The sequence below is a fragment of the Ranitomeya variabilis genome, chromosome 1 (genome assembly GCF_051348905.1).
Source record: "Ranitomeya variabilis isolate aRanVar5 chromosome 1, aRanVar5.hap1, whole genome shotgun sequence".
In the NCBI taxonomy this organism is placed as follows: domain Eukaryota; kingdom Metazoa; phylum Chordata; class Amphibia; order Anura; family Dendrobatidae; genus Ranitomeya; species Ranitomeya variabilis.
In genome coordinates, this window is record NC_135232.1 from 8984050 (window position 1) to 9008596 (window position 24547).

Below are 24547 nucleotides of genomic sequence, written 5' to 3' on the forward strand. Positions count from 1 at the left end.
GTACAAACCCCCCACAAGTGACCCCATATTGGAAACTAGACCCCCCAAGGAACTTATCTAGATGTGTTGTGAGAACTTTGAACCCCCAAGTGTTTCACTACAGTTTATAACGCAGAGCCGTGAAAATAAAAATTATTTTTTTTTTCACAAAAATGATTTTTAGCCCCCAGTTTTGTATTTTCACAAGGGTATCAGGATAAATTGGACCCCAAAAGTTGTTGTCCAATTTGTCAGGAGTACGCTGATACCCCATATGTGGGGGGGAACCACTGTTTGGGCGCATGACAGAGCTCGGAAGGGAAAGAGCGCCATTTGGAATGCAGACTTAAATGGATTGGTCTGCAGGCGTCACGTTGCATTTGCAGAGCCCCTGATGTACCCAAACAGTACAAACCCCCCACAAGTGACCCCATATTGGAAACTAGACCCCCCAAGGAACTTATCTAGATGTGTTGTGAGAACTTTGAACCCCCAAGTGTTTCACTACAGTTTATAACGCAGAGCCGTGAAAATAAAAATTCTTTTTTTTTTCACAAAAATGATTTTTAGCCCCCAGTTTTGTATTTTCACAAGGGTATCAGGATAAATTGGACCCCAAAAGTTGTTGTCCAATTTGTCCTGAGTACGCTGATACCCCGTATGTGGGGGGGAACCACTGTTTGGGCGCATGACAGAGCTCGGAAGGGAAGGAGCGCCATTTGGAATGCAGACTTAAATGGATTGGTCTGCAGGCGTCACGTTGCATTTGCAGAGCCCCTGATGTACCCAAACAGTACAAACCCCCCACAAGTGACCCCATATTGGAAACTAGACCCCCCAAGGAACTTATCTAGATGTGTTGTGAGAACTTTGAACCCCCAAGTGTTTCACTACAGTTTATAACGCAGAGCCGTGAAAATAAAAATTCTTTTTTTTTTCACAAAAATGATTTTTAGCCCCCAGTTTTGTATTTTCACAAGGGTATCAGGATAAATTGGACCCCAAAAGTTGTTGTCCAATTTGTCCTCAGTACGTTGATACCCCATATGTGGGGGGGAACCACTGTTTGGGCGCATGACAGAGCTCGGAAGGGAAGGAGCACCATTTGGAATGCAGACTTAAATGGATTGGTCTGCAGGCGTCACGTTGCATTTGCAGAGCCCCTGATGTACCCAAACAGTACAAACCCCCCCACAAGTGACCCCATATCGGAAACTAGACCCCCCAAGGAACTTATTTAGATGTGTTGTGAGAACTTTGAACCCCCAAGTGTTTCACTACAGTTTACAACGCAGAGCCATGAAAATAAAAAATCTTTTTTTCCCACAAAACTTATTTTTTGGCCCCCAGTTTTGTATTTTCCCAAGGGTAGCAGGAGAACTTGGACCCCAAAAGATGATGTCCAATTTGTCCTGAGTACGCTGATACCCAATATGTTGGGGTAAACCCCTGTTTGGGCACACGGGAGAGCTCTGAAGGGAAGGAGCACTGTTTTCCTTTTTCAACGCAGAATTGGCTGGAATTCAGATCGGATGCCATGTCCCGTTTGGAGAGCCCCTGATGTGCCTAAACAGTGGAAACCCCCCAATTATAACTGAAACCCTAATCCAAACACACCCCTAACCCTAATCCCAACAGTAACCCTAACCACTCCTCTAACCCAGACACACCCAACCCTATTCCCAACCGTAAATGTAATCCAAACCCTAACCCTATCTTTAGCCCCAACCCTAACTGTAGCCCCAACCCTAGCCCCAACCCTAGCCCTAACCCTAGCCCTAACCCGAGCAATAACCCTAGCCCTATCACTAGCCCTAACACTAGCCGTAACACTAGCCCTAACCCTAGCCCTAACCCTAGCCCTAACCCTAGCCCTAACCCTAGCCCAACCCTAGCCCTAACCCTAACCCTAGCCCCAACCCTAGCCCCAACCCTAACCCTAACCCTAACCCTTGCCCTAACCCTAGCCCTAACCCTAGCTCTAACCCTAGCCCTAACTCTAGTCCTAACTCTAGTCCTAACTCTAGCCCTAACCCTAACCCTAATGGGAAAATGGAAATAAATACATTTTTTTATTTTTTTATTTTTCCCTAACTAAGGGGGTGATGAAGGGGGGTTTGATTTACTTTTATAGCGGGTTTTTTAGCGGATTTTTATGATTGGCAGCCGTCACACACTGAAAGACGCTTTTCATTGCAAAAAATATTTTTTGCGTTACCACATTTTGAGAGCTGTAATTTTTCCATATTTGAGTCCACAGAGTCATGTGAGATCTTGTTTTTTGTGGGACGAATTGACATTTTTATTGGTAACATTTTCGGACACGTGACATTTTTTGATCGCTTTTTATTCCGATTTTTGTGAGGCAGAGTGATCAAAAACCAGCTATTCATGAATTTCTTTTGGGGGAGGCGTTTATACCGTTCCGCGTTTGGTAAAATTGATAAAGCAGTTTTATTCTTCGGGTCAGTACGATTACAGCGATACCTCATTTATATCAGTTTTTTATGTTTTGGCGCTTTTATACGATAAAAACTATTTTATAGAAAAAATAATTATTTTGGTATTGCTTTATTCTCAGGACTATAACTTTTTTATTTTTTTGCTGATGATGCTGTATGGCGGCTCGTTTTTTGCGGGACAAGATGACGTTTTCAGCGGTACCATGGTTATTTATATCAGTCTTTTTGATCGCGTGTTATTCCACTTTTTGTTCGGCGGTATGATAATAAAGCGTTGTTTTTTGCCTCGTTTTTTTTTTTTTTTTACGTTGTTTACTGAAGGGGTTAACTAGTGGGGCAGTTTTATAGGTTGGGTCGTTACGGACGCGGCGATACTAAATATGTGTACTTTTATTGTTTTTTTTATTTTATTTAGCAAAAGAAATGTATTTATGGGAATAATATATTTTTTTTTTCTTTATTTAGGATATTTTTTTTATTTTTTTTTTTACACATGTGGGGAATTTTTTTTAAACTTTTTTACTTTGTCCCGGGGGGGACATCACAGATCATTGATCTGGCAGTGTGCACAGCACTCTGCCAGATCTGCGATCTGCTGTGCAGGGCTGCAGGCTTACCAAGTGTCTGCTCTGAGCAGACACTCGGTAAGCCACCTCCCTCCCTGCAGGACCCGGATGCCGCGGCCATCTTGGATCCGGGACCTGCGGCGAGGAGGGAGGTAGGAGACCCTCGGAGCAACGCGATCACATCGCGTTGCTCCGGGGGTCTCAGGGAAGCCCGCAGGGAGCCCCCTCCCTGCGCGATGCTTCCCTATACCGCCGGTACACCGCGATCATGTTTGATCGCGGTGTGCCGGGGGTTAATGTGCCGGGGGCGGTCCGTGACCGCTCCTGGCACATAGTGCCGGATGTCAGCTGCGATATGCAGCTGACACCCGGCCGCGATTGGCCGCGCTCCCCCCGTGAGCGCGGCCGATCGCGTATGACGTACTATCCCGTCGGTGGTCATACGGGCCCACCCCACCTCGACGGGATAGTACGTCAGATGTCAGGAAGGGGTTAAAGGTGCCCCCTACTGGTTTTACAAAAAGGAGAACTTTTTGACGAGACTGTTCTTGAATACAGTGCAGAAGTTCTTGCCTTTAAACGGACTTGCAGATAGAGAGTCTGCACTACCTCAAAGAGACCTGAGTCCCTCTTAAAGGGAATGTTCATGTGTTGCACTTAAGTAAAATGTTACTTTAAGAATGTTGAATGATAATAGATAGTGTGTAGTTATTTAAAATAGAAAATGTTTAATGATGTTACTAGAGATTGAGGACAAGAAAGAGTTGAAAGCCGAATTTCAATGAAAGTGAACCCGTAGGGGTTAGTGAGTCCTCCTGGAAACCATAGAGAGATGGTTGATTGATCTTATACTGAGAATAAAGATTAAGCTTGCAAAAAGAAAAGAGGCAGAAGGCCCGGACGAGTAGCCAGGCGGTCCTGCATGCTCCAAAATCAGAGAGTAAAGAGAAAATATTGCATTTAGAAAAGAAAAATAAAGACAAAGTTAATTTAGATTTTCGAGTTTTATAGTAGGCCTTTAGTGGGTTCAGCCTATACACCCTTAAAGGAAAAGTTAAATTATTGTTCCAGAATTTGCACTTAGTAGATAGAATACCCGGCTGGGTAAAGATGGTTATTTATAGTTAGTCATTTAATAAGTGTTATTTAAAAATATAAATATGTTTCTGTTTGTAACGTTCAAGTGTCCTCACCTCCCATAAAGGGAAGCACTGTTAAATTTACTTGTTCATAGCATTTCAAAATTTTGTATGTCTTTTGCTAACATGTATTGTTGTTCTTCTTCCCAGTCTGGGAGTACTGGATTTAACCGGGGGGGAGTGCAGCGTCCCAGAGTCCCGGTCGTTGCAGTACTGACGCTCCGCCACTAAGGGGAGTGATGGTACGTCTGATGGCACTTAAGGAGTTCACCTGACCAGGTATCACAATCACACATTACACTTCACACTCTGGCCTCCAGGGGGAGCAAAGGGTGCTATGTATTAGGCCACTCCTCTCAATCTGGTAAAACTGGGGGCTGGATAGGAAGTTAGTCAGAAGCTGACTGGGTTTGATCCAGGCAACATCCTGTGGCAGAGGGTGTTGCGGGGGAAGATTCAGGGTGGTCTCTGTCAGGGGTGGGATCCTGACAGCGGCCTAGTGAAAAGGACAGAACGTTACGGAGCCGCGCCTGCACCCGTTGCGGTGGCATCCTAAGAAAGGACACGAAGCAAGGTTTATTGTGGAGAAGTGAGAAACGAGATCACAGCAAAAAATGAGAATAGAACCAGTAGGAGTCGTGCCTTAAGATCGTGGCAACATCCTACTGAGGCGCGTAGCCGGTGGCCGGAACGCCGAGGAAGTATTGGGCTCCAAGCATTACTTCAAACAGCGGCAGGACAGTTAACTCTAGGTTGGCTGTCTCACCTAAATCACCTAAGCAGACATAGGGGGCAACTGTGGGATAGGGGCGTCTCTAGGGTCCCGGAAGAACTCCAGGCCTACCCGTCATACGGGTGCGTCCTAGCCATATCATCTGGGAGACGGAGAAAGAACATCAGAAGAGAAACGATAGTTGTGAGAAAGAACATCAGAAACAGACACAACAGTTGTGAGGACTATCCCGTGGTGCTCAGCAGGGAGGTACTACAACACACAGGCGCTAGAAGGTAGACACTGATTTCCACCTGCAAAGGGAACTCTGGATGTGCCTTCGGACCGGCCGGACTCAGACAGCCCTGTTAGCAGTGCTCTGGACTGAGGATCCTGAAGCCTTCAGTAAAGAGGTAAAGAGACTGCAACCCTGTGTCCTCGTTATTCATCGCACCTTGCACCACGCACCATCATCACACCTTTCATTGGACGCCCCTTAGCAGGGTCAAGGACCGGGTCTAGCCACCGTGACAACCCCAGGACTGAGACAGAGAGGCCCGGTAACGAGTACCCTGCGGCCCTGCGTCTGGGGGCGCTCCATATGACTGACACATTATCTAGCCTATCAGGGGTTAAAAGGCTGGAGCACCATTGTAGCACATTATTATTATTATTATTATACACCCTTCATCTTGATCTCAAGCCATGGGGACTTGATTGGGGAACGCTCTGTGTGAAGATTGATCTTGTGTGCGCGTAGATGGGTCCACCAGGGTCTTCTCCTCCATTATCTTGATAGTATCCAGCCATTGGGTTGCTGGTCTTCCTCTTCGCCTTGTTCCTTCTATTCTTCTCACCATGATGTCGTCCTCCAGTGATTGCTCTCCTTGTATGTCGTAGCTTGGTGATCCATGCTTCCAGTGACATGTCTGATGTTTGATTTCTTCTTCTTGCCATCCATGGTATTGATAACATCTTTGTCCAGCACATTTTGAAGGTGTTACTTTTTCTGATTTGTTTTTTTATCATTCAGGTTTCACATCCATATGTCACTACAGAAAAGACCAGACTATGTATGAGGCGTCTTCGTCGTCAGTGAAACCTCCTCAGTTTGAAGACTGTGAAAGCTCACAACCGGGCGAGAGTCACACTGAACCCTCCATACTGTAACCTTTGTCACAAACAGCCCCCTATCATCCGGACAATTACATTATTCACAGACCGTTACCATTAATAAGCCGGTTATTGGAGAACTGACAGTGAGCGTGTGGTTTATACACCTCCGATTCCAACTCATGGAATATGTGTACTGTATATACCTCCATTACTGTCACTGCCATCTCTGCAATAACAAAAGAAAGTACACACCGCTACCACCAATCATTTATACAGGCCAATTAGACGCCTGACAGGTAATGTATGGCTACATTTTATATTTAATGCAGGACTATAGGCAGTTTATAAAATATACACAAAAGATTTGACAAAGGGGACAAATCAATACACCATGTACAATTACATAAAATAACAATGATCAACAAACAAAACCTACTACCCCTGATGTCCCTGCAATGGCTTCAGATTTATGGAGGGAAGTGCTCCTAATGAAAAAGTCCATAAATGTGGATCAAGCCTCCATGACGATGTATTTTCCGCCATTGAACACAGGTCAGAATTTGCTTTGCCTCTTTATATGCACCTAAGTTACACCCAAACACCTCTCCTTGATAACTCATAACAGGGTTATTCCCATCATTCACGATATCTTCCCTCCGGAGGGTAGAAGGCATTCGATATCACTGTCATATTTTTTATTGGGATTTTAACTTTTCATAGATAAAAAATATTGCCTGGCTACTATTGATTTGGGGCTGATTGGCAGGTCTCACAGTTATGAAACAATATGCATATTCTTCCCCTATTAGTCCTTACGTTGATAATGTATTAAATGTAATAATCCCAGTATTCATAACTGTACATTGGAGACCGGGGAGGTTCTGTCATCATAGCAGCTTGTCCCTGAGAAGAGCTCACTTCTCCACCTTTTATTTATTATCTTATTTACCTGGTCACACAAGTTGGTCCCAGCTTCACTGGGTGTTTTAATGGGTTTATCCCACTTCCTAGATACACATAATTCCCATGTTACACCATATGTTAAACATGTGATCCTATTTCTAAAAGGGATTTAGATTGTAAGTAATGATGTGCATAAAGGAGAGCAGCATTAGCGAAGAAGAATGAAATAACTGGGGGGCTCGGAATAACAGTTATTATTATTAATTCCCTTCCCACCAATTCCTGGCATCCATCCAGAGCTAAAGACCGAGATGTTACTGGTTCCCAAATTACTGGTGTGAACGGGACAGTTACATGATCACTGAAGTTTGGAAATGGAATAATTGAAGTGAATGTGAATATTCATCCGTCCTACAATACAAGCAGAAGTCAGAGCTGTGACAAGAAGAAGTAATCCAGACCTGCTCGATAGGGGCGCTGGTGACGGCGGCGGCTCTGCAGCTGTGCCGATTGCCGACCTACGGAAAACAATAAAATGAATTCATATAAGGAAACAAAGACATGTCTGACCCAACAAGGTTATGAAAAGTAATGAAGGTGATGAAAGGGACATGTTGTAACCTAAAACATTCATGGATAAGTAAGAGGATGCCCACAGATGGGACGTTTGGTCACAATCGTTCACTATCACGGCCACAGCTTGCTTTCTGGCCTTCGTTCTTTCCTTCTGTATAAGTGAAGATGGTATTCAGTTTTGACTATTCTGTAACGGATCTGGCTTGTCTCCAATCTTTGATTATCGAAAAGTCACCTGCCATGACCAAGTCTCAGCCTACCAATGTGGAAGAACTCCAATGGTCTATCTGGCTTCTCATGTTCTGCTCGGTAACAAATATTGAAAGTTACAGCTCGATGACGGTTTGCATCCAAGCCCAGAACTCTGTATGTTGAATCCCAAGGAATCCCTAAGAGTCTAGTCCCTCGTTTAGGCCAAAGCTAAATCCATTCAGGGAGCACATCCTCCTTGGTCGGTCTCAGGGTCTTTCGTCATGTCCCACCAACATCCCACTAATGGAAGGGATCGATTCCAACTAAACTCTTTAGGCATCAAAGCATTCTTATCAAGACCAGTTATTAGTTCTAGTGCCCAAATTCTAGAGATACATCTCATTTCCTTCATGACTCAACGTTGGTAACAATTACATTCTTTCTGACCGGTCTGAGCTCTGGAGGTTTTGAGCAGGTGTCTCTGGTGAGGTGCTCTGAGGTCTTCTACTGCTGGCTCGGCAACATGGAGCCCCAAGATTATCAGATGTGTTTTTTCTTTGCCATTTATCACCTCGCTTCGCTCCTGGAATCTGATTATTGCTTTGACCCTTTATATAGTATTTTTCAGCTGAAGACTTCAGTCTACAATCCGTCAGATTCTACGGCTACTGTAAGATGACAATTCCACACCACAGATAGAGACACTGGTATTTCTGATATGGAACTGGGCTTTGAATAAATATATTATTGTATGAATATACATCCATCTCTTTTACAACATAACTTTTCACGAGAAAAACAGAGCTGTAAAGAAGTCATTCTGACCTGCGCGTTAGGGCTGGAGATGGTGACATGCCAGTTGTTCCCAATGCTGGCCTAAAGAACAACAAAAAATAAATAAAAAAATCAAACAACTTTAAGTCCTGCTGAAAGCTTATATTTGACCTAACTCTCAACCTGCTGCAAATGGGGGCTTTCATATGGACAACAAATCCATGGGAAACTAAGAGGTTTTCCACTTTAGTAGACATGATCCCCAAATACATGCTACCAGGGTCAATGTTAGGGAGAAACCTTGGGCAATCGCCCAGTGCCCCATACCCTTGGGGGCCTCTGAACAATATGGCAGGACCTACACTGATAATAGCATTAAAACATTTTTTAAACATACTCTTATTTGGTATCGCTGCATTTGTAAAAGTCTGATCTATCGAAATATAAAGTAATTAGTTCAATTGGGAAACGGCGCAATGAGAACAAAAAAATCAAAATGCCATTATTAAGTTTTTTGGCTGCAGCAACATTACAATAAAATGCAATTATAGGAGATTAAAACATCTTGGAATCAGTAAAAATGCCAGCTCAGGGCGCTGGCCCAATATCCCAAAAAATTGAAATGTTAGGAGACGAAAGCAATGTTAGGTGTCAAGTTCCTGCCGCTGCACAGGGTCCGCTGCGGTCTCCCATTCTCCTCCAGCCGCAGTGGAATCTGCTCAGCAGAAATGTCGGTCCCAGCGTCCGGCTCAAGCTGATACTGTGCGCTTGGTTACTGCTACTTTTCCAGGCTCTGCCTCTGTAGCCAGCACTGATCAGCAGCGAGCAGGCATTTCAACGACTAAGTCCTGCTTATCCCACACTGAGCATGCCCACGGGACGACCTCCCATTGGAGGTCAGGGGTCACATGCTCAGGTCCTGTTGCAGCTCCTATTGGACCATCAGAAAGGTCCCGGAGCGCTAATACTATAAAAGGTTTGCATGGCCGTTCGGCCATGTGCTGGGGTAAACTTGTTAACTTGTGTGTGTGGATGTATGCCTGTCGATGGATGAAAGCTCCGAATCATTCCCATCCCTAGAGTTGTTGCCTGCTTGCGAATGGTAGAGCTACCTAGCGCCCGACAGTGCTATCCTGCACATTAGCACAAGATACTGATTCTAGTTAGCAGCGACTGCCAGAGCGGCGCCGTGCGCAGATAGTGTGCTTTCCTGGCCCTAGTTAGGGTGGTTAGTGGCGTCCGCCAGAGCGGCGCCGTGCGCAGATAGTGTGCTTTCCTGGCCCTAGTTAGGGTGGTTAGTGGCGTCCGCCAGAGCGGCGCCGTGCGCAGATAGTGTGCTTTCCTGGCCCTAGTTAGGGTGGTTAGTGGCGTCCAGAGCGGCGCTGCACGCACTCCTGTGCGGTAAATGTTTCGTTTCAGTTGATTCCCTGGCACCACAGTAGCAGTGTCGAGCGCACGAGATCTAGAGGGACTCTTACCCTGAGTCTTGGGGCAGAGTTCTGTGTCGCCTTGCTTGCGCTCTCTGAGAGGTATCGCGGACCTGTGATGCAACAGGGTTCGCTTCCTTCATACTGGGTGAAGCTAACCCGTGTGTGTACTCACATTATACTGCCATATAGTCCGTCACCTTATATCATCTCTAATTAGTATTTGGTGCGTTCCGCCAGTTCTATCATTACACTAGCGCCAGGGTCTGGCTTGTAATGGCGGATGAGCAGCATCTACACCGGTAGATCCAGCAGCTGGAGGGTAGGCTAGCGGCTCTAGAGCATACAACCTCGGCTGTGGATGTTACCGCATTCAACGTTCAGGCTGTTAGCGTAGCTGCAGCCAGTTTGTCCACTGCCACCCCTGCTCCGATCTTATCCCGTCTCCCGCTACCTGATAACTTTACTGGTGGCAGTAAGCTGTGTAGGGGATTCGTGAGTTAGTGTGCCATACACCTTGAGCTCCTGGCTGCACGTTTTCCCACGGAGCAGGCGAAGGTGGGATTTATTGTGTCCCTATTGTCGGGCACGGCATTGAAGTGGGTAACGACGCTGTGGGAGTGTGACGATCATGTGGTGCAGAGTGCTCCAAGGTTTCTGGACTCTCTGAGACAGGTCTTTCTGGGACCTCGTGTCATCCCTTATTCGACGCTCAAACTGTTGGCATTGACTCAGGGCTCGTCCATGGTCAGCCATTTTGTCGTCCACTTCCAGATGTTAGCATCTGAGCTGGAGTGGTCAGATAAAGCCCTCATCCCTGTATTTCGGAGGGGGCTGGCTGACCATGTGAAGGAAGCTTTGGCCACTAGGGAGATTCCCGCCACACTGGAGGAGCTAATAGCTGTATCCACTCGCATTGACCTCCGTTTTAAGGAGCGGAGGTTAGAGTGAGCCCAGTGTAGGCAGAGGTTTTGGATGGCTCCCACCTTCGCCAAACCTTTGGAATCTCCGGTCCAGGCACCCGACTCACATGAGGCCATGGAGGTGTCACGAGCAGGATCTAAGTCCCGGACCGCTCGTGCACTCAAGGTCTGACATGTCTGCCGGCAGTCAGGACATCTTGCCACCAGATGTCCCCAGCGGTTGGGGAAACGTCAGCGTCTAGTGGTAGTAGGTGGAGGTACACTAGACACGGCGACGTTTGCCTCCAAACTGTCCTTTTAGGGGACAATTACCATTGGCTCGTCCACTCATTCGGTAGAGTTTTGCGTGGATTCTGGGGCGGAGGGCAATTTTACGTCATCTGCCTTCGCCCAACGACACGCAATACCCCTGGTAATGCTAGCCCAACCAGTGACCGTACGAGTGGTGAATGGGTCGACACTGCCCTCACAGATAACACACCAGACTATCCCATTTACTCTATCTATGTCGCCATTTCATCAGGAGATTATATCTCTGCTTGTCATTCCTGAGGGAATTGATGAGGTCCTGTTAGGGATACATTGGCTACCGTACCACTCCCCTCATACTGAGTGGTCCACAGGCAGAATTTTGGGATGGAGTGAATCTTGTGGGGGTAGATGTCAGAGGGAATGCGTTCAGGTTGCTACAACAGAGATACCCGCAGATCTTTCCTCTCTCCCCACGCAATATTGGCCCTATGCGGACGTGTTCTCCAAAAGTGCTGCTGAGACCCTTCCGCCTCACCGCCCCTATGACTGTCCTATTGACCTCTTGCCTGGTGCTGAGCCTCCCTGGGGTCGAGTCTACCCGTTGTCTCTCCCAGAGATAGAGGCCATGTCTCAGTACATCCAGGAGAATCTGGCAAGAGGATACATTAGGAAGTCAGTGTCACCTGTAGGGGCTGGGTTCTTCTTCGTGCAGAAGAAGAACGGAGAATTACGTCCATACATAGATTACAGAGGGGTCTTAACGCCATCACCGTTAAGAACAAGTACCCATTGCCCCTGATATCTGAGCTTTTTGATAGGCTACGGGGAGCAAGGGTGTTTACTAAACTAGATCTGCGGGGTGCTTACAACCTGATTCGCATCCGTGAGGGGGACGAATGGAAGACGGCTTTTAACACCAGGGATGGGCACTATGAGTATCTGGTGATGCCCTTCAGGCTCTGTAATGCCCCAGCCGTTTTCCAAGACTTTGTGAATGATATCTTCCGGGATATGCTCTCCACCTCGGTTGAAGTCTACCTGGGTGATATTCTCATTTACTCTCCAGATATAGACTCGCACCGGAGAGATGTTTGCAAAGTCTTTGACCTCCTACGGGCAATTTCCCTCTATGCCAAGTTGGAGAAGTGTGTGTTTGAGCAGGAGTCTTTGCCTTTCCTGGGCTATATCATCTCCGCCCAGGGATTGGCTATGGATCCTGCCAAGCTACAGGCTGTGATGGACTGGCAGGAACCCCATTCTCTCAAAGCGGTGCAGCGCTTTATGGAGTTCATCAACTATTATCGCCAGTTCATTCCCCACTTCTCAACTTTGGTAGCTCCTCTGGTTGCCCTCACCAAGAAGGGAGCTAATCACAAATTGTGGTCGGAGGAGGTCCCCAAGGCCTTCCTCTCTATCAAGTCACACTTCGCTGGCGCTCCCATTTTACATCGCCCCGATGTTGATAAACCATTTATCATGGAGGTGGATGCCTCTTCCATTGGTGCTGGAGCAGTCCTCTTCCAGAAGGATGCTCAAGGTCGGAAGCATCCTTGCTTCTTCTTCTCCAAGACCTTCACACCGGCGGAGAGGAATTATTCCATCGGGGAGAGGAATTATTCCATCGGGGATAGGGAGTTGCTAGCCATGAAGTTGGCCTTTTCGGAGTGGAGACACCTCCTGGAGGGGGCTCATTTTCCCTTCCAAGTTTTCACCGACCACAAAAATTTGGTGTATTTGCAAACCGCACAGCGGCTAAACTCTTGCCAGGCCTGGGTCCCTGTTCTTCTCCCGGTTCCACGTTACCCTCCATTTTCTCTCCGGGGAGAAGAACACTCCTGCCAGCACTCTCTCCTGCTCCTTAATGTCATCAGAAGAGGAGGAGGAGGAGCCTCGGCTTATTGTCCCTTCAGAGAGCCTGAGAACTGTGGCTCCGGTTTCTGTGCCCCCAGGCAAGACTTTCGTTCCATCTAATTTGCGACCAGAGGTTCTCTCTTGGGCTCACTCGTCCAGGGTGGGTGGACATTTTGGGACCAAGAGAACATCTGAGCTTTTGGCGAGGACGTACTGGTGGCCGCATATGGCCCGTTACGTCGGGAACTATATTCGGGTGTGTGTCTCCTGCGCCAAAAATCGGTCTCCTCGGCAACGGCCTGCTGGGCTACTTTACCCCCTGCCAGTGGCAGACAGGCCCTGGGAGATGGTCAGGATGGACTTCATGGTAGGCTTACCCAAGTCTCGTAGCTGCACAGTTATCTGGGTAGTCACCGACCATTTTTCTAAAATGGTGCACTTGGTTCCGCTTCCACAGTTATCTTCTGCACCGGCCTTAGCGGCATTGTTCATTAAACATGTTTTCCGTCTACACGGTATGCCAGACAAAATTGTCAGTGACCGGGGTCCTCAGTTTGCGTCTTGGTTCTGGAGAGAGCTCTGTCTTTTTCTCAGTTTGAGCTGAATCTCTCTTCTGCATACCATCCCAAGATGAATGGGTTGGTAGAGAGGGCCAACCAGACTCTGGTCACATACTTGCGACAATTTGTCTCCGCCAGGCAGGATGACTGGGCATCTTTGTTATCTTGGGCGGAATTTGCTTTGAACAACGCAGCAGCCGACTCTACCGGGCAGACCCCATTTCTCCTTAATTACGGCCAGCATCCGCGTGTCCCTGTGCCCATGTCATTCACCGATTCTAGGGTGGCAGACTGGGCTGTGGAGGTACGTGACATTTGGCACCACACACAGGATGCCATCCGGGCCTCCAAGGAGAGAATGAGGGTTTCTGCTGATGCACACTGGCGCCCCACTCCGACTTTTGCTCCTGGTGACTTAGTGTGGCTCTCCGCCCATAACATGAGGCTGCGAGATGAGTCCACTAAGTTTGCGCCTTGCTACATAGGCCCTTTCAAGGTTCTGGAACAGGTCAACCCTGTGGTCTACCGTTTGGCTATTCCTCCGCGCCTAGGTATCACTGACACTTTTCATGTATCCCTCTTAAAGCCCGTCTAAATGTCTTGGTTTTCTGAGTCATCTGCCGGGACATCGGGTTCGTTCACAGATGAGTACGAGGTGAACTCTATCTTGGGGTGTAAGGTGGTACGTGGCAAAAAATAATATCTGGTGAACTGGAAGGGCCATGGCCCAGAGGACAGAACCTGGGAGCCTGTGGAGCACATTCGGGCTATGCTGCTCATTGCAGCCTTTGAGCGTAGCGAGGCCCAAGTGGGGGGGACCTAGGAGGGGGGTAATGTTAGGCATCGAGTTCCTGCCGCTGCACAGGGGGAATCTCGAGCCATGTTCGCTGCGGTCTCCCATTCTTCTCCAGCCGCAGTGGAGCCTGCTGAGCAGAGATGTTGGTCCCAGCACCTGGCCAGGACAGATACTGCATGTTTGGTTACTGCTGCCCTTCCAGATTCAGCCATTGTAACTAGTGCTGTTTGGCGGCGAGCAGGTGCTCCTGGGACTAAGTCCTGCTTTTCCCCTCCTGAGCATGCCCAGGGGAGGACCTCTCATTGGAGGTCGGGGGTCACACGCGCAGGTCCTGTAGCAGCTCCTATTGGTCCACTAGGAAGGTCCTGAACTGCTACAGATATAAAAGGTCCGCATGGCCACACGGCCAGGCGCTAGTATAATTTGTGTTTGGCAGTTGCCAGTGGATACTCTGCCACACTGTATATAAGTAGTGTGAGTCTGTTTAGCCTTGGGGCTGTACACTCAGGCAGGCAGCTAGCGTCAGTGGGGGCAATTAGAACTTGGCTTAGCATCTGGCTCCTTCATGTGTGCGGTTAGCAGAGAAGAATTCCAGAGCAAGCACAACTTTTAGTTAGGGTTTTAGTCCCTGTGTACAGCGTGACTCTGTGAGGCAATAGAGCTCACTTTCATTTCACACGGGGTGAAGTTTAACCCACGTGTGAGCTCAGTGTCCATCCGCCATTACTTGCAGCAGGTATCTCTGCACGGTGGACCCCGGGCTGCGAATGGTGTGTTCCGCTAGCCGTAACAACAAGCAGCTCTTGCAACCCATATACTCACTTATAGGGTTTGTATACATATGTATATACTGTGGATACCTTCCGTGAGCCCAATCAGTTGCCGAGACTCACTATTTAAGGACTGTCTTGAGACAGCAGCTGTAACCCTCATGAAGAAGGACCGCTGTCTTTCGAAACGCGTTGGTTGACTGCTGTCCCCTCCACATACCCGTCCTTACCATACATGACGTCACGTTCCCTCGGCAACCGGCAAACTTGCTTCACTGCGGCGGCGCTTCCGGACGGAGCCCCCTGCTAGTTTTTCTCACCTGATACACGTGCACCTTCCTCCTGCGGATACCGGGCTTGCAAGAGTCGCCACCATGGGAGGAGGACGCTCCCCACACCTTGGCCTCTCCGCGCGCCCACCATCCACGCCATCGGTACAACACACCAGCATCCTCTCAAGCCTGATCAAGTAAGTCCCTTGGCCATTATATATGCACCCAGGTACGTCGTAGACTCACATATCTGCATTGATTTGTATTCTTTATTAATGCTATTACTCTATTGAACAGGTTTTGGACAGAACCTGATTTTTCACCTGCAGCCGCACAGCTATAACTTCGTTAGTACACCAGTGCATCCTTATTCTTCAGTCACTCCCTAGGTGCGCAGGTGTGATTGTTTATCTTGCAATTGTGGAATTGCACTTTTTTTTTGCAATTTCAATGCCTTCGAAAAAAATGTCCTGCTTTCCAGTCCACTAATGTTGGAAAATCAATGGTGTCATTCAAAATTACAACTCATCCCACAAAATACAAGCCCTTGTATGGCCATATTGAAAGAAATAAAAGAGTTATGGCTCTGGGAAGAACGGGAGGAAAACGAGAAATAGCAAAAATCACCCTGTGGTGAAAGGGTTAAAATCCTTGTAAAAATCCTTCAAATAGCAGCATTGCGCCCCCTGCAGGATTCATTCTTCAGATGCTCATGATGGGATTACTAAAAAACTAAGGCCGGGGTCACAGCAGCGTAGAATACGGGCGAGTGCTCTGTGAGAAAACATCGCAGCGCTCGGCCCAGGCTTCATCTGTGGGGCAGATCACAGCAGCGGGTTTTTCTAGGGCGTATTCTGCATTCTGCGATTTCCCGCATATATCGCCCGAGTCTCGCCAATACGACCATCAGTGTGACTTGTGACAATTACGCAGCCATTCTCCTCATTTCAGCCCCTTGAACCATAAAATTCACTGGGCAAAAGCAGTGAGAGAAGTAAAGCCGTCCGCATATCATACAGATACATGGGTGCAGGAAATCACATCATCGCATTGCAAATGGATTAAATACGGAGAACATTGCTGCGATTCTCGGGCGAGAGAATCAGAACGATTGTTCATACGTTGCATCCGACTCCGGCCTAAAAAAGAATCCTGTCTATAAAAAGTCATTAAGGTCAGGGGTCCTTAATTCCTAAATGTGTAGACCGTTATTAGGCAGAACTAACATTGCCACCAGTGACCACCCGAGGGAATTCAAAATAAACTTCATTTAATTATGTTTTTGTTTATTAATAATAATAATAATAATAATAATAATGTACATATTTCTCTTGAATGAAATCGTTTAGAATGATCAACAATGATAAAGAATAGACTCACCTTTATAAAGACTGTGCGATTTATCAAGAATTATTTATGACTATTGATCGGTCTTAGAATATAACCTTTATAAAGCAGAACGCAGAGCTCTGTGACAAGAAGACGCAATCCTGACCTGCTCCATAGGGAAGCTGACGACGGCTCTGTAGTTGCTCTTGATGTTGGACTATAAAAAATATTAGATGAAAATGTTAAGAAACTCAAACACTGGCCGCAAACTTATATCTGAGCAAACAAAGCAACGGAAAGGTGGCTGTACAGAATGCTGCAAGTGCTGTGAGGGTGCAGCACCCCTGCTTCCATATTTATAACCCATAAACCATTTATCTAGGTCTCACATGGGATCAATAAGAAGCCTGGTGAGGTCCATTGTGTGTAGGGCACATTGTTAGGAGAAAGGGTTGTAGCATTTTATGTCCTTCCAGAGGGAGTTACTGCCTACAGATGGTGTAACCTGAGAGGGACTTACTGCCTACAGATGGTGTGACCTGAGAGGGACTTACTGCCTACAGATGGTGTGACCTGAGAGGGACTTACGGCCTACAGATAGTGTGACCTGAGAGGGACTTACTGCCTACAGATGGTGTGACCTGAGAGGGACTTACTGCCTACAGATGGTGTGACCTGAGAGGGACTTACTGCCTACAGATGGTGTGACCTGAGAAGGACTTACTGCCTACAGATGGTGTGACCTGAGAGGGACTTACTGCCTACAGATGGTGTGACCTGAGAGGGACTTACGGCCTACAGATAGTGTGACCTGAGAGGGACTTACTGCCTACAGATGGTGTGACCTGAGAGGGACTTACTGCCTACAGATGGTGTGACCTGAGAGGGACTTACTGCCTACAGATGGTGTGACCTGAGAGGGACTTACGGCCTACAGATAGTGTGACCTGAGAGGGACTTACTGCCTACAGATGGTGTGACCTGAGAGGGACTTACTGCCTACAGATGGTGTGACCTGAGAGGGACTTACTGCCTACAGATGGTGTGACCTGAGAGGGACTTACTGCCTACAGATGGTGTGACCTGAGAGGGACTTACTGCCTACAGATGGTGTGACCTGAGAGGGACTTACTGCCTACAGATGGTGTGACCTGAGAGGGAGTTACTGCCTACAGATGGTGTGACCTGAGAGGGACTTACGGCCTACAGATAGTGTGACCTGAGAGGGACTTACTGCCTACAGATGGTGTGACCTGAGAGGGACTTACTGCCTACAAATGGTGTGACCTGAGAGGGACTTACTGCCTACAGATGGTGTGACCTGAGAAGGACTTACTGCCTACAGATGGTGTGACCTGAGAGGGAGTTACTGCCTACAGATGGTGTGACCTGAGAGGGACTTACTGCCTACAGATGGTGTGACCTGAGAGGGACTTACTGCCTACAGATGGTATGACCTGAGAGGGACTTACTGCCTACAGATGGTGTGACCTGAGAGGGACTTACTGCCTACAGATGGTGTGACCTGAGAGGGACTTACTGCCTACAGATGGTGTGACCTGAGAGGGACTTACTGCCTACAGATGGTGTGACCTGAGAGGGACTTACTGCCTACAGATGGTGTGACCTGAGAGGGACTTACTGCCTACAGATGGTGTGACCTGAGAGGGACTTACTGCCTACAGATGGTGTGACCTGAGAGGGACTTACTGCCTACAGATGGTGTGACCTGACCTGGGAATTTCGTGTAGAGATGACCGGACTCCTATAGATGGATAACATGGTGATAGATGACTCCTCAGAGTGAGCTGGAGGAGGAGTAGGACTTCATACACTTTTCTCCACCATTTGATTAGGGACACTTCAGATGTTTAAGGTCCACATACACATTATACCAAAGTCAGGTGAACTTGCCAATATCGATGGGTTTGGCCAACAGTCTAATTGTGCGGGCCCCTAACAAATAATGTTGGGAGAGATAAAGATCTGGATGACTTATTTTGCTCGCTGATCCTTTATGTCAGAGATAAGCCACCACCAGAAACGACTGGCAGCAGCTCTTTCATAGAGATCACAGGTCACGCATCAACGACTCCTGTGCATGGGAGAGTCGGCTAGCATATAGTTCAGCTGAACCATCCTTCAGCCAATGACTATCGACAGTGTATGATGGGATTTAGGGCCTTTGATATGAACAACCCCAAACATCCATCACCCACTAATGATCTTGATGATTATAATTGTTGGTGGTGAATGACCTTCTGAAGGTCAAGGAGACGAGCTGTGTCACAATAAATGTTTTTATACTTTCATTATTAAAAAATGTAAGTCTCACTGCAGCATGTACCTTGTGATCGGCGAGTTCTCACCAGGATTTCTTCTTCCTCCACTTTCACTTTCCTTTTTCCCATCACACTTCTTTTTGGGTCTCGTGGACATATCTGGGAGTGGTATCAGTGAAAGTAAAGATTCAAGAATAGTTCTTCCTGGTTTTTTTTAATTTAGTGAAAGATCCCAGTCCCAGCGAACAAAAGAAACACAAAGATCATGGTTATGAGACATCCAACACATCCCTACAATGAAAATGTTTAAAAAAAGCTTTCTGAAAAATCAATATCATTATACTCATCACCATTAGTTACACCATAATGATATCAACATCACGATGATCATCATCTTCTCATATCTTCATCATCATCTTTATCACTATCATTCACCTTATCACAGACATCAACCATATACTTATCATTATCAAAGTAGTTTCCCTCGTTCTCATCATCCCAAAATCAATATTATCATCAAAGTCAACGACAAAACGAAAATTTTTAATTTCATCATTACCCTCATCACTGCTTTTTCCATCTTCATCACTTTCATATTCATCACAGACTTTGGTGGTGCCCAGTGCAAAGAAACCTGAGAACAGAAGCCATATTAGTAAGTTATTAGACACAAATCATTCAGCCCTAATGCTTGTATCTTACATGAAAGATCACCAAAAAATTGTCACATAGGAACCGACGGATGTCTGCAATAGATGTCCCCAGGATGTAACCAATGTTTCTCCTGTACATAATAAAGGTCAATGGCCATGGTGCCAGTAATATCAGTGGAAACTACGTATATTTATGGCCTGAGAGCATGCATTCAGGATATAGAAGACAGGATGGAGGAAGAGTCTCCACTTGGTATAATGTAGAGAGGACGGAGGAAGAGTCTGCACTTGGTATAATATAGAGAGAACGGAGGAAGAGTCTCCACTTGGTATAATGTAGAGAGGACGGAGGAAGAGTTTCCACTTGGTATAATGTAGAGAGGACGGAGGAAGAGTCTGCACTTGGTATAATGTAGAGAGGACGGAGGAAGAGTCTCCACTTGGTATAATGTAGAGAGGACGGAGGAAGAGTCTGCACTTGGTATAATGTAGAGAGGATGGAGGAAGAGTCTGCACTTGGTATAATGTAGAGAGGACGGAGGAAGAGTCTGCACTTGGTATAATGTAGAGAGAACGGAGGAAGAGTCTCCACTTGGTATGATGTAGAGAGGACAGAGGAAGAGTCTGCACTTGGTATAATGTAGAGAGGACGGAGGAAGAGTCTGCACTTGGTATAATATAGAGAGAACGGAGGAAGAGTCTCCACTTGGTATAATGTAGAGAGGACGGAGGAAGAGTCTCCACTTGGTATAATGTAGAGAGGACGGAGGAAGAGTCTGCACTTGGTATAATGTAGAGAGGACGGAGGAAGAGTCTCCACTTGGTATAATGTAGAGAGGACGGAGGAAGAGTCTGCACTTGGTATAATGTAGAGAGGATGGAGGAAGAGTCTCCACTTGGTACAATGTAGAGAGGACGGAGGAAGAGTCTGCACTTGGTATAATGTAGAGAGGACGGAGGAAGAGTCTGCACTTGGTATAATGTAGAGAGAACGGAGGAAGAGTCTCCACTTGGTATAATGTACAGAGGACGGAGGAAGAGTCTCCACTTGGTATAATGTAGAGAGGACGGAGGAAGAGTCTCCACTTGGTATAATGTAGAGAGAACGGAGGAAGAGTCTGCACTTGGTATAATGTAGAGAGAACGGAGGAAGAGTCTGCACTTGGTATAATGTAGAGAGGATGGAGGAAGAGTCTGCACTTGGTATAATGTAGAGAGGACGGAGGAAGAGTCTGCACTTGGTATAATGTAGAGAGGACGGAGGAAGAGTCTGCACTTCGTATAATGTAGAGAGAACGGAGGAAGAGTCTGCACTTGGTATAATGTAGAGAGAACGGAGGAAGAGTCTGCACTTGGTATAATGTAGAGAGGACGGAGGAAGAGTCTGCACTTGGTATAATGTAGAGAGAACGGAGGAAGAGTCTCCACTTGGTATAATGTAGAGAGGATGGAGGAAGAGTCTGCACTTGGTATAATGTAGAGAGGATGGAGGAAGAGTCTCCACTTGGTATAATGTAGAGAGGACGGAGGAAGAGTCTGCACTTGGTATAATGTAGAGAGGACGGAGGAAGAGTCTGCACTTGGTATAATGTAGAGAGGACGGAGGAAGAGTCTCCACTTGGTATAATGTAGAGAGAACGGAGGAAGAGTCTCCACTTGGTATAATGTAGAGAGGACGGAGGAAGAGTCTGCACTTGGTATAATGTAGAGAGAACGGAGGAAGAGTCTCCACTTGGTATAATGTACAGAGGACGGAGGAAGAGTCTGCACTTGGTATAATGTAGAGAGGATGGAGGAAGAGTCTCCACTTGGTATAATGTAGAGAGGACGGAGGAAGAGTCTCCACTTGGTATAATGTAGAGAGGATGGAGGAAGAGTCTCCACTTGGTATAATGTAGAGAGGACGGAGGAAGAGTCTGCACTTGGTATAATGTAGAGAGGATGGAGGAAGAGTCTGCACTTGGTATAATGTAGAGAGGATGGAGGAAGAGTCTCCACTTGGTATAATGTAGAGAGGATGGAGGAAGAGTCTGCACTTGGTATAATGTAGAGAGGACGGAGGAAGAGTCTCCACTTGGTATAATGTAGAGAGAACGGAGGAAGAGTCTGCACTTGGTATAATGTAGAGAGGACGGAGGAAGAGTTTGCACTTGGTATAATGTAGAGAGGACGGAGGAAGAGTCTGCACTTGGTATAATGTAGAGAGGACGGAGGAAGAGTCTGCACTTGGTATAATGTATAGAGGACGGAGGAAGAGTCTGCACTTGGTATAATGTAGAGAGGATGGAGGAAGAGTCTCCACTTGGTATAATGTAGAGAGGACGGAGGAAGAGTCTCCACTTGGTATAATGTAGAGAGGATGGAGGAAGAGTCTCCACTTGGTATAATGTAGAGAGGACGGAGGAAGAGTCTGCACTTGGTATAATGTAGAGAGGATGGAGGAAGAGTCTGCACTTGGTATAATGTAGAGAGGATGGAGGAAGAGTCTCCACTTGGTATAATGTAGAGAGGATGGAGGAAGAGTCTGCACTTGGTATAATGTAGAGAGGACGGAGGAAGAGTCTCCACTTGGTATAATGTAGAGAGAACGGAGGAAGAGTCTGCACTTGGTATAATGTAGAGAGGACGGAGGAAGAGTTTGCACTTGGTATAATGTAGAGAGGACGGAGGAAGAGTTTGCACTTGGTATAATGTACAGAGGATGGAGGAAGAGTCTGCACTTGGTATAATGTAGAGGGAACGGAGGAAGAGTCTGCACTTGGTATAATGTAGAGAGGACGGAGGAAGAGTCTGCACTTGGTATAATGTAGAGAGGACGGAGGAAGAGTCTCCACTTGGTATAATGTAGAGAGAACGGAGGAAGAGTCTGCACTTGGTATAATGTAGAGAGGACGGAGGAAGAGTCTCCACTTGGTATAATGTAGAGAGGATGGAGGAAGAGTCTGCACTTGGTATAATGTAGAGAGGATGGAGGAAGAGTCTGCACTTGGTATAATGTAGAGAGGATGGAGGAAGAGTCTCCACTTGGTATAATGTAGAGAGGATGGAGGAAGAGTCTGCACTTGGTATAATGTAGAGAGGACGGAGGAAGAGTCTCCACTTGGTATAATGTAGAGAGAACGGAGGAAGAGTCTCCACTTGGTATAATGTAGAGAGGACGGAGGAAGAGTCTGCACTTGGTATAATGTAGAGAGAACGGAGGAAGAGTCTCCACTTGGTATAATGTACAGAGAACGGAGGAAGAGTCTGCACTTGGTATAATGTAGAGAGGACGGAGGAAGAGTCTGCACTTGGTACAATGTAGAGAGAACGGAGGAAGAGTCTGCACTTGGTATAATGTAGAGAGAACGGAGGAAGAGTCTGCACTTGGTATAATGTAGAGAGGACGGAGGAAGAGTCTGCACTTGGTATAATGTACAGAGGACGGAGGAAGAGTCTGCACTTGGTATAATGTAGAGAGGACGGAGGAAGAGTCTGCACTTGGTATAATGTAGAGAGGACGGAGGAAGAGTCTCCACTTGGTATAATGTAGAGAGGACGGAGGAAGAGTCTCCACTTGGTATAATGTAGAGAGGACGGAGGAAGAGTCTGCACTTGGTATAATGTAGAGAGGACGGAGGAAGAGTCTGTACTTGGTATAATGTAGAGAGGACGGAGGAAGAGTCTCCACTTGGTATAATGTAGAGAGGACGGAGGAAGAGTCTGCACTTGGTATAATGTAGAGAGGATGGAGGAAGAGTCTGTACTTGGTATAATGTAGAGAGGACGGAGGAAGAGTCTGCACTTGGTATAATGTAGAGAGGATGGAGGAAGAGTTTCCACTTGGTATAATGTAGAGAGGACGGAGGAAGAGTTTGCACTTGGTATAATGTAGAGAGGACGGAGGAAGAGTCTCCACTTGGTATAATGTAGAGAGGACGGAGGAAGAGTCTGCACTTGGTATAATGTAGAGAGGACAGAGGAAGAGTCTGCACTTGGTATAATGTAGAGAGGACGGAGGAAGAGTCTGCACTTGGTATAATGTAGAGAGGACGGAGGAAGAGTCTCCACTTGGTATAATGTAGAGAGGACGGAGGAAGAGTCTGCACTTGGTATAATGTAGAGAGGACGGAGGAAGAGTCTCCACTTGGTATAATGTAGAGAGGACGGAGGAAGAGTCTCCACTTGGTATAATGTAGAGAGGACGGAGGAAGAGTCTCCACTTGGTATAATGTAGAGAGGACGGAGGAAGAGTTTGCACTTGGTATAATGTAGAGAGGACGGAGGAAGAGTCTCCACTTGGTATAATGTAGAGAGAACGGAGGAAGAGTCTCCACTTGGTATAATGTAGAGAGGACGGAGGAAGAGTCTGCACTTGGTATAATGTAGAGAGGACGGAGGAAGAGTCTGTACTTGGTATAATGTAGAGAGGACGGAGGAAGAGTCTCCACTTGGTATAATGTAGAGAGGACGGAGGAAGAGTCTGCACTTGGTATAATGTAGAGAGGATGGAGGAAGAGTCTGTACTTGGTATAATGTAGAGAGGACGGAGGAAGAGTCTGCACTTGGTATAATGTAGAGAGGATGGAGGAAGAGTTTCCACTTGGTATAATGTAGAGAGGACGGAGGAAGAGTTTGCACTTGGTATAATGTAGAGAGGACGGAGGAAGAGTCTCCACTTGGTATAATGTAGAGAGGATGGAGGAAGAGTCTGCACTTGGTATAATGTAGAGAGGATGGAGGAAGAGTCTCCACTTGGTATAATGTAGAGAGGACGGAGGAAGAGTTTCCACTTGGTATAATGTAGAGAGGATGGAGGAAGAGTCTGCACTTGGTATAATGTAGAGAGGACGGAGGAAGAGTCTGCACTTGGTATAATGTAGAGAGGACGGAGGAAGAGTCTCCACTTGGTATAATGTAGAGAGAACGGAGGAAGAGTCTCCACTTGGTATAATGTAGAGAGGACGGAGGAAGAGTCTGCACTTGGTATAATGTAGAGAGAACGGAGGAAGAGTCTCCACTTGGTATAATGTA

General features: G+C 46.8%; 1 protein-coding gene across 1 annotated transcript in view; it reads right to left on the reverse strand.

Moving 5' to 3' along the window:
- The window catches only part of LOC143793648 (uncharacterized), a 134783-nt gene that overhangs the window by 58784 nt on the left and 51452 nt on the right, over positions 1-24547 (reverse strand). Inside the window, exons 2-6 of the mRNA XM_077280708.1 lie at positions 19441-19515; positions 18947-19040; positions 16766-16816; positions 8471-8521; positions 7339-7395 (exon numbers count right to left, since the gene is read on the reverse strand). Coding sequence (XP_077136823.1) covers positions 7339-7395; positions 8471-8521; positions 16766-16816; positions 18947-19040; positions 19441-19515 — 328 coding nt within the window. The remainder of the gene's footprint in view (positions 1-7338; positions 7396-8470; positions 8522-16765; positions 16817-18946; positions 19041-19440; positions 19516-24547) is intronic.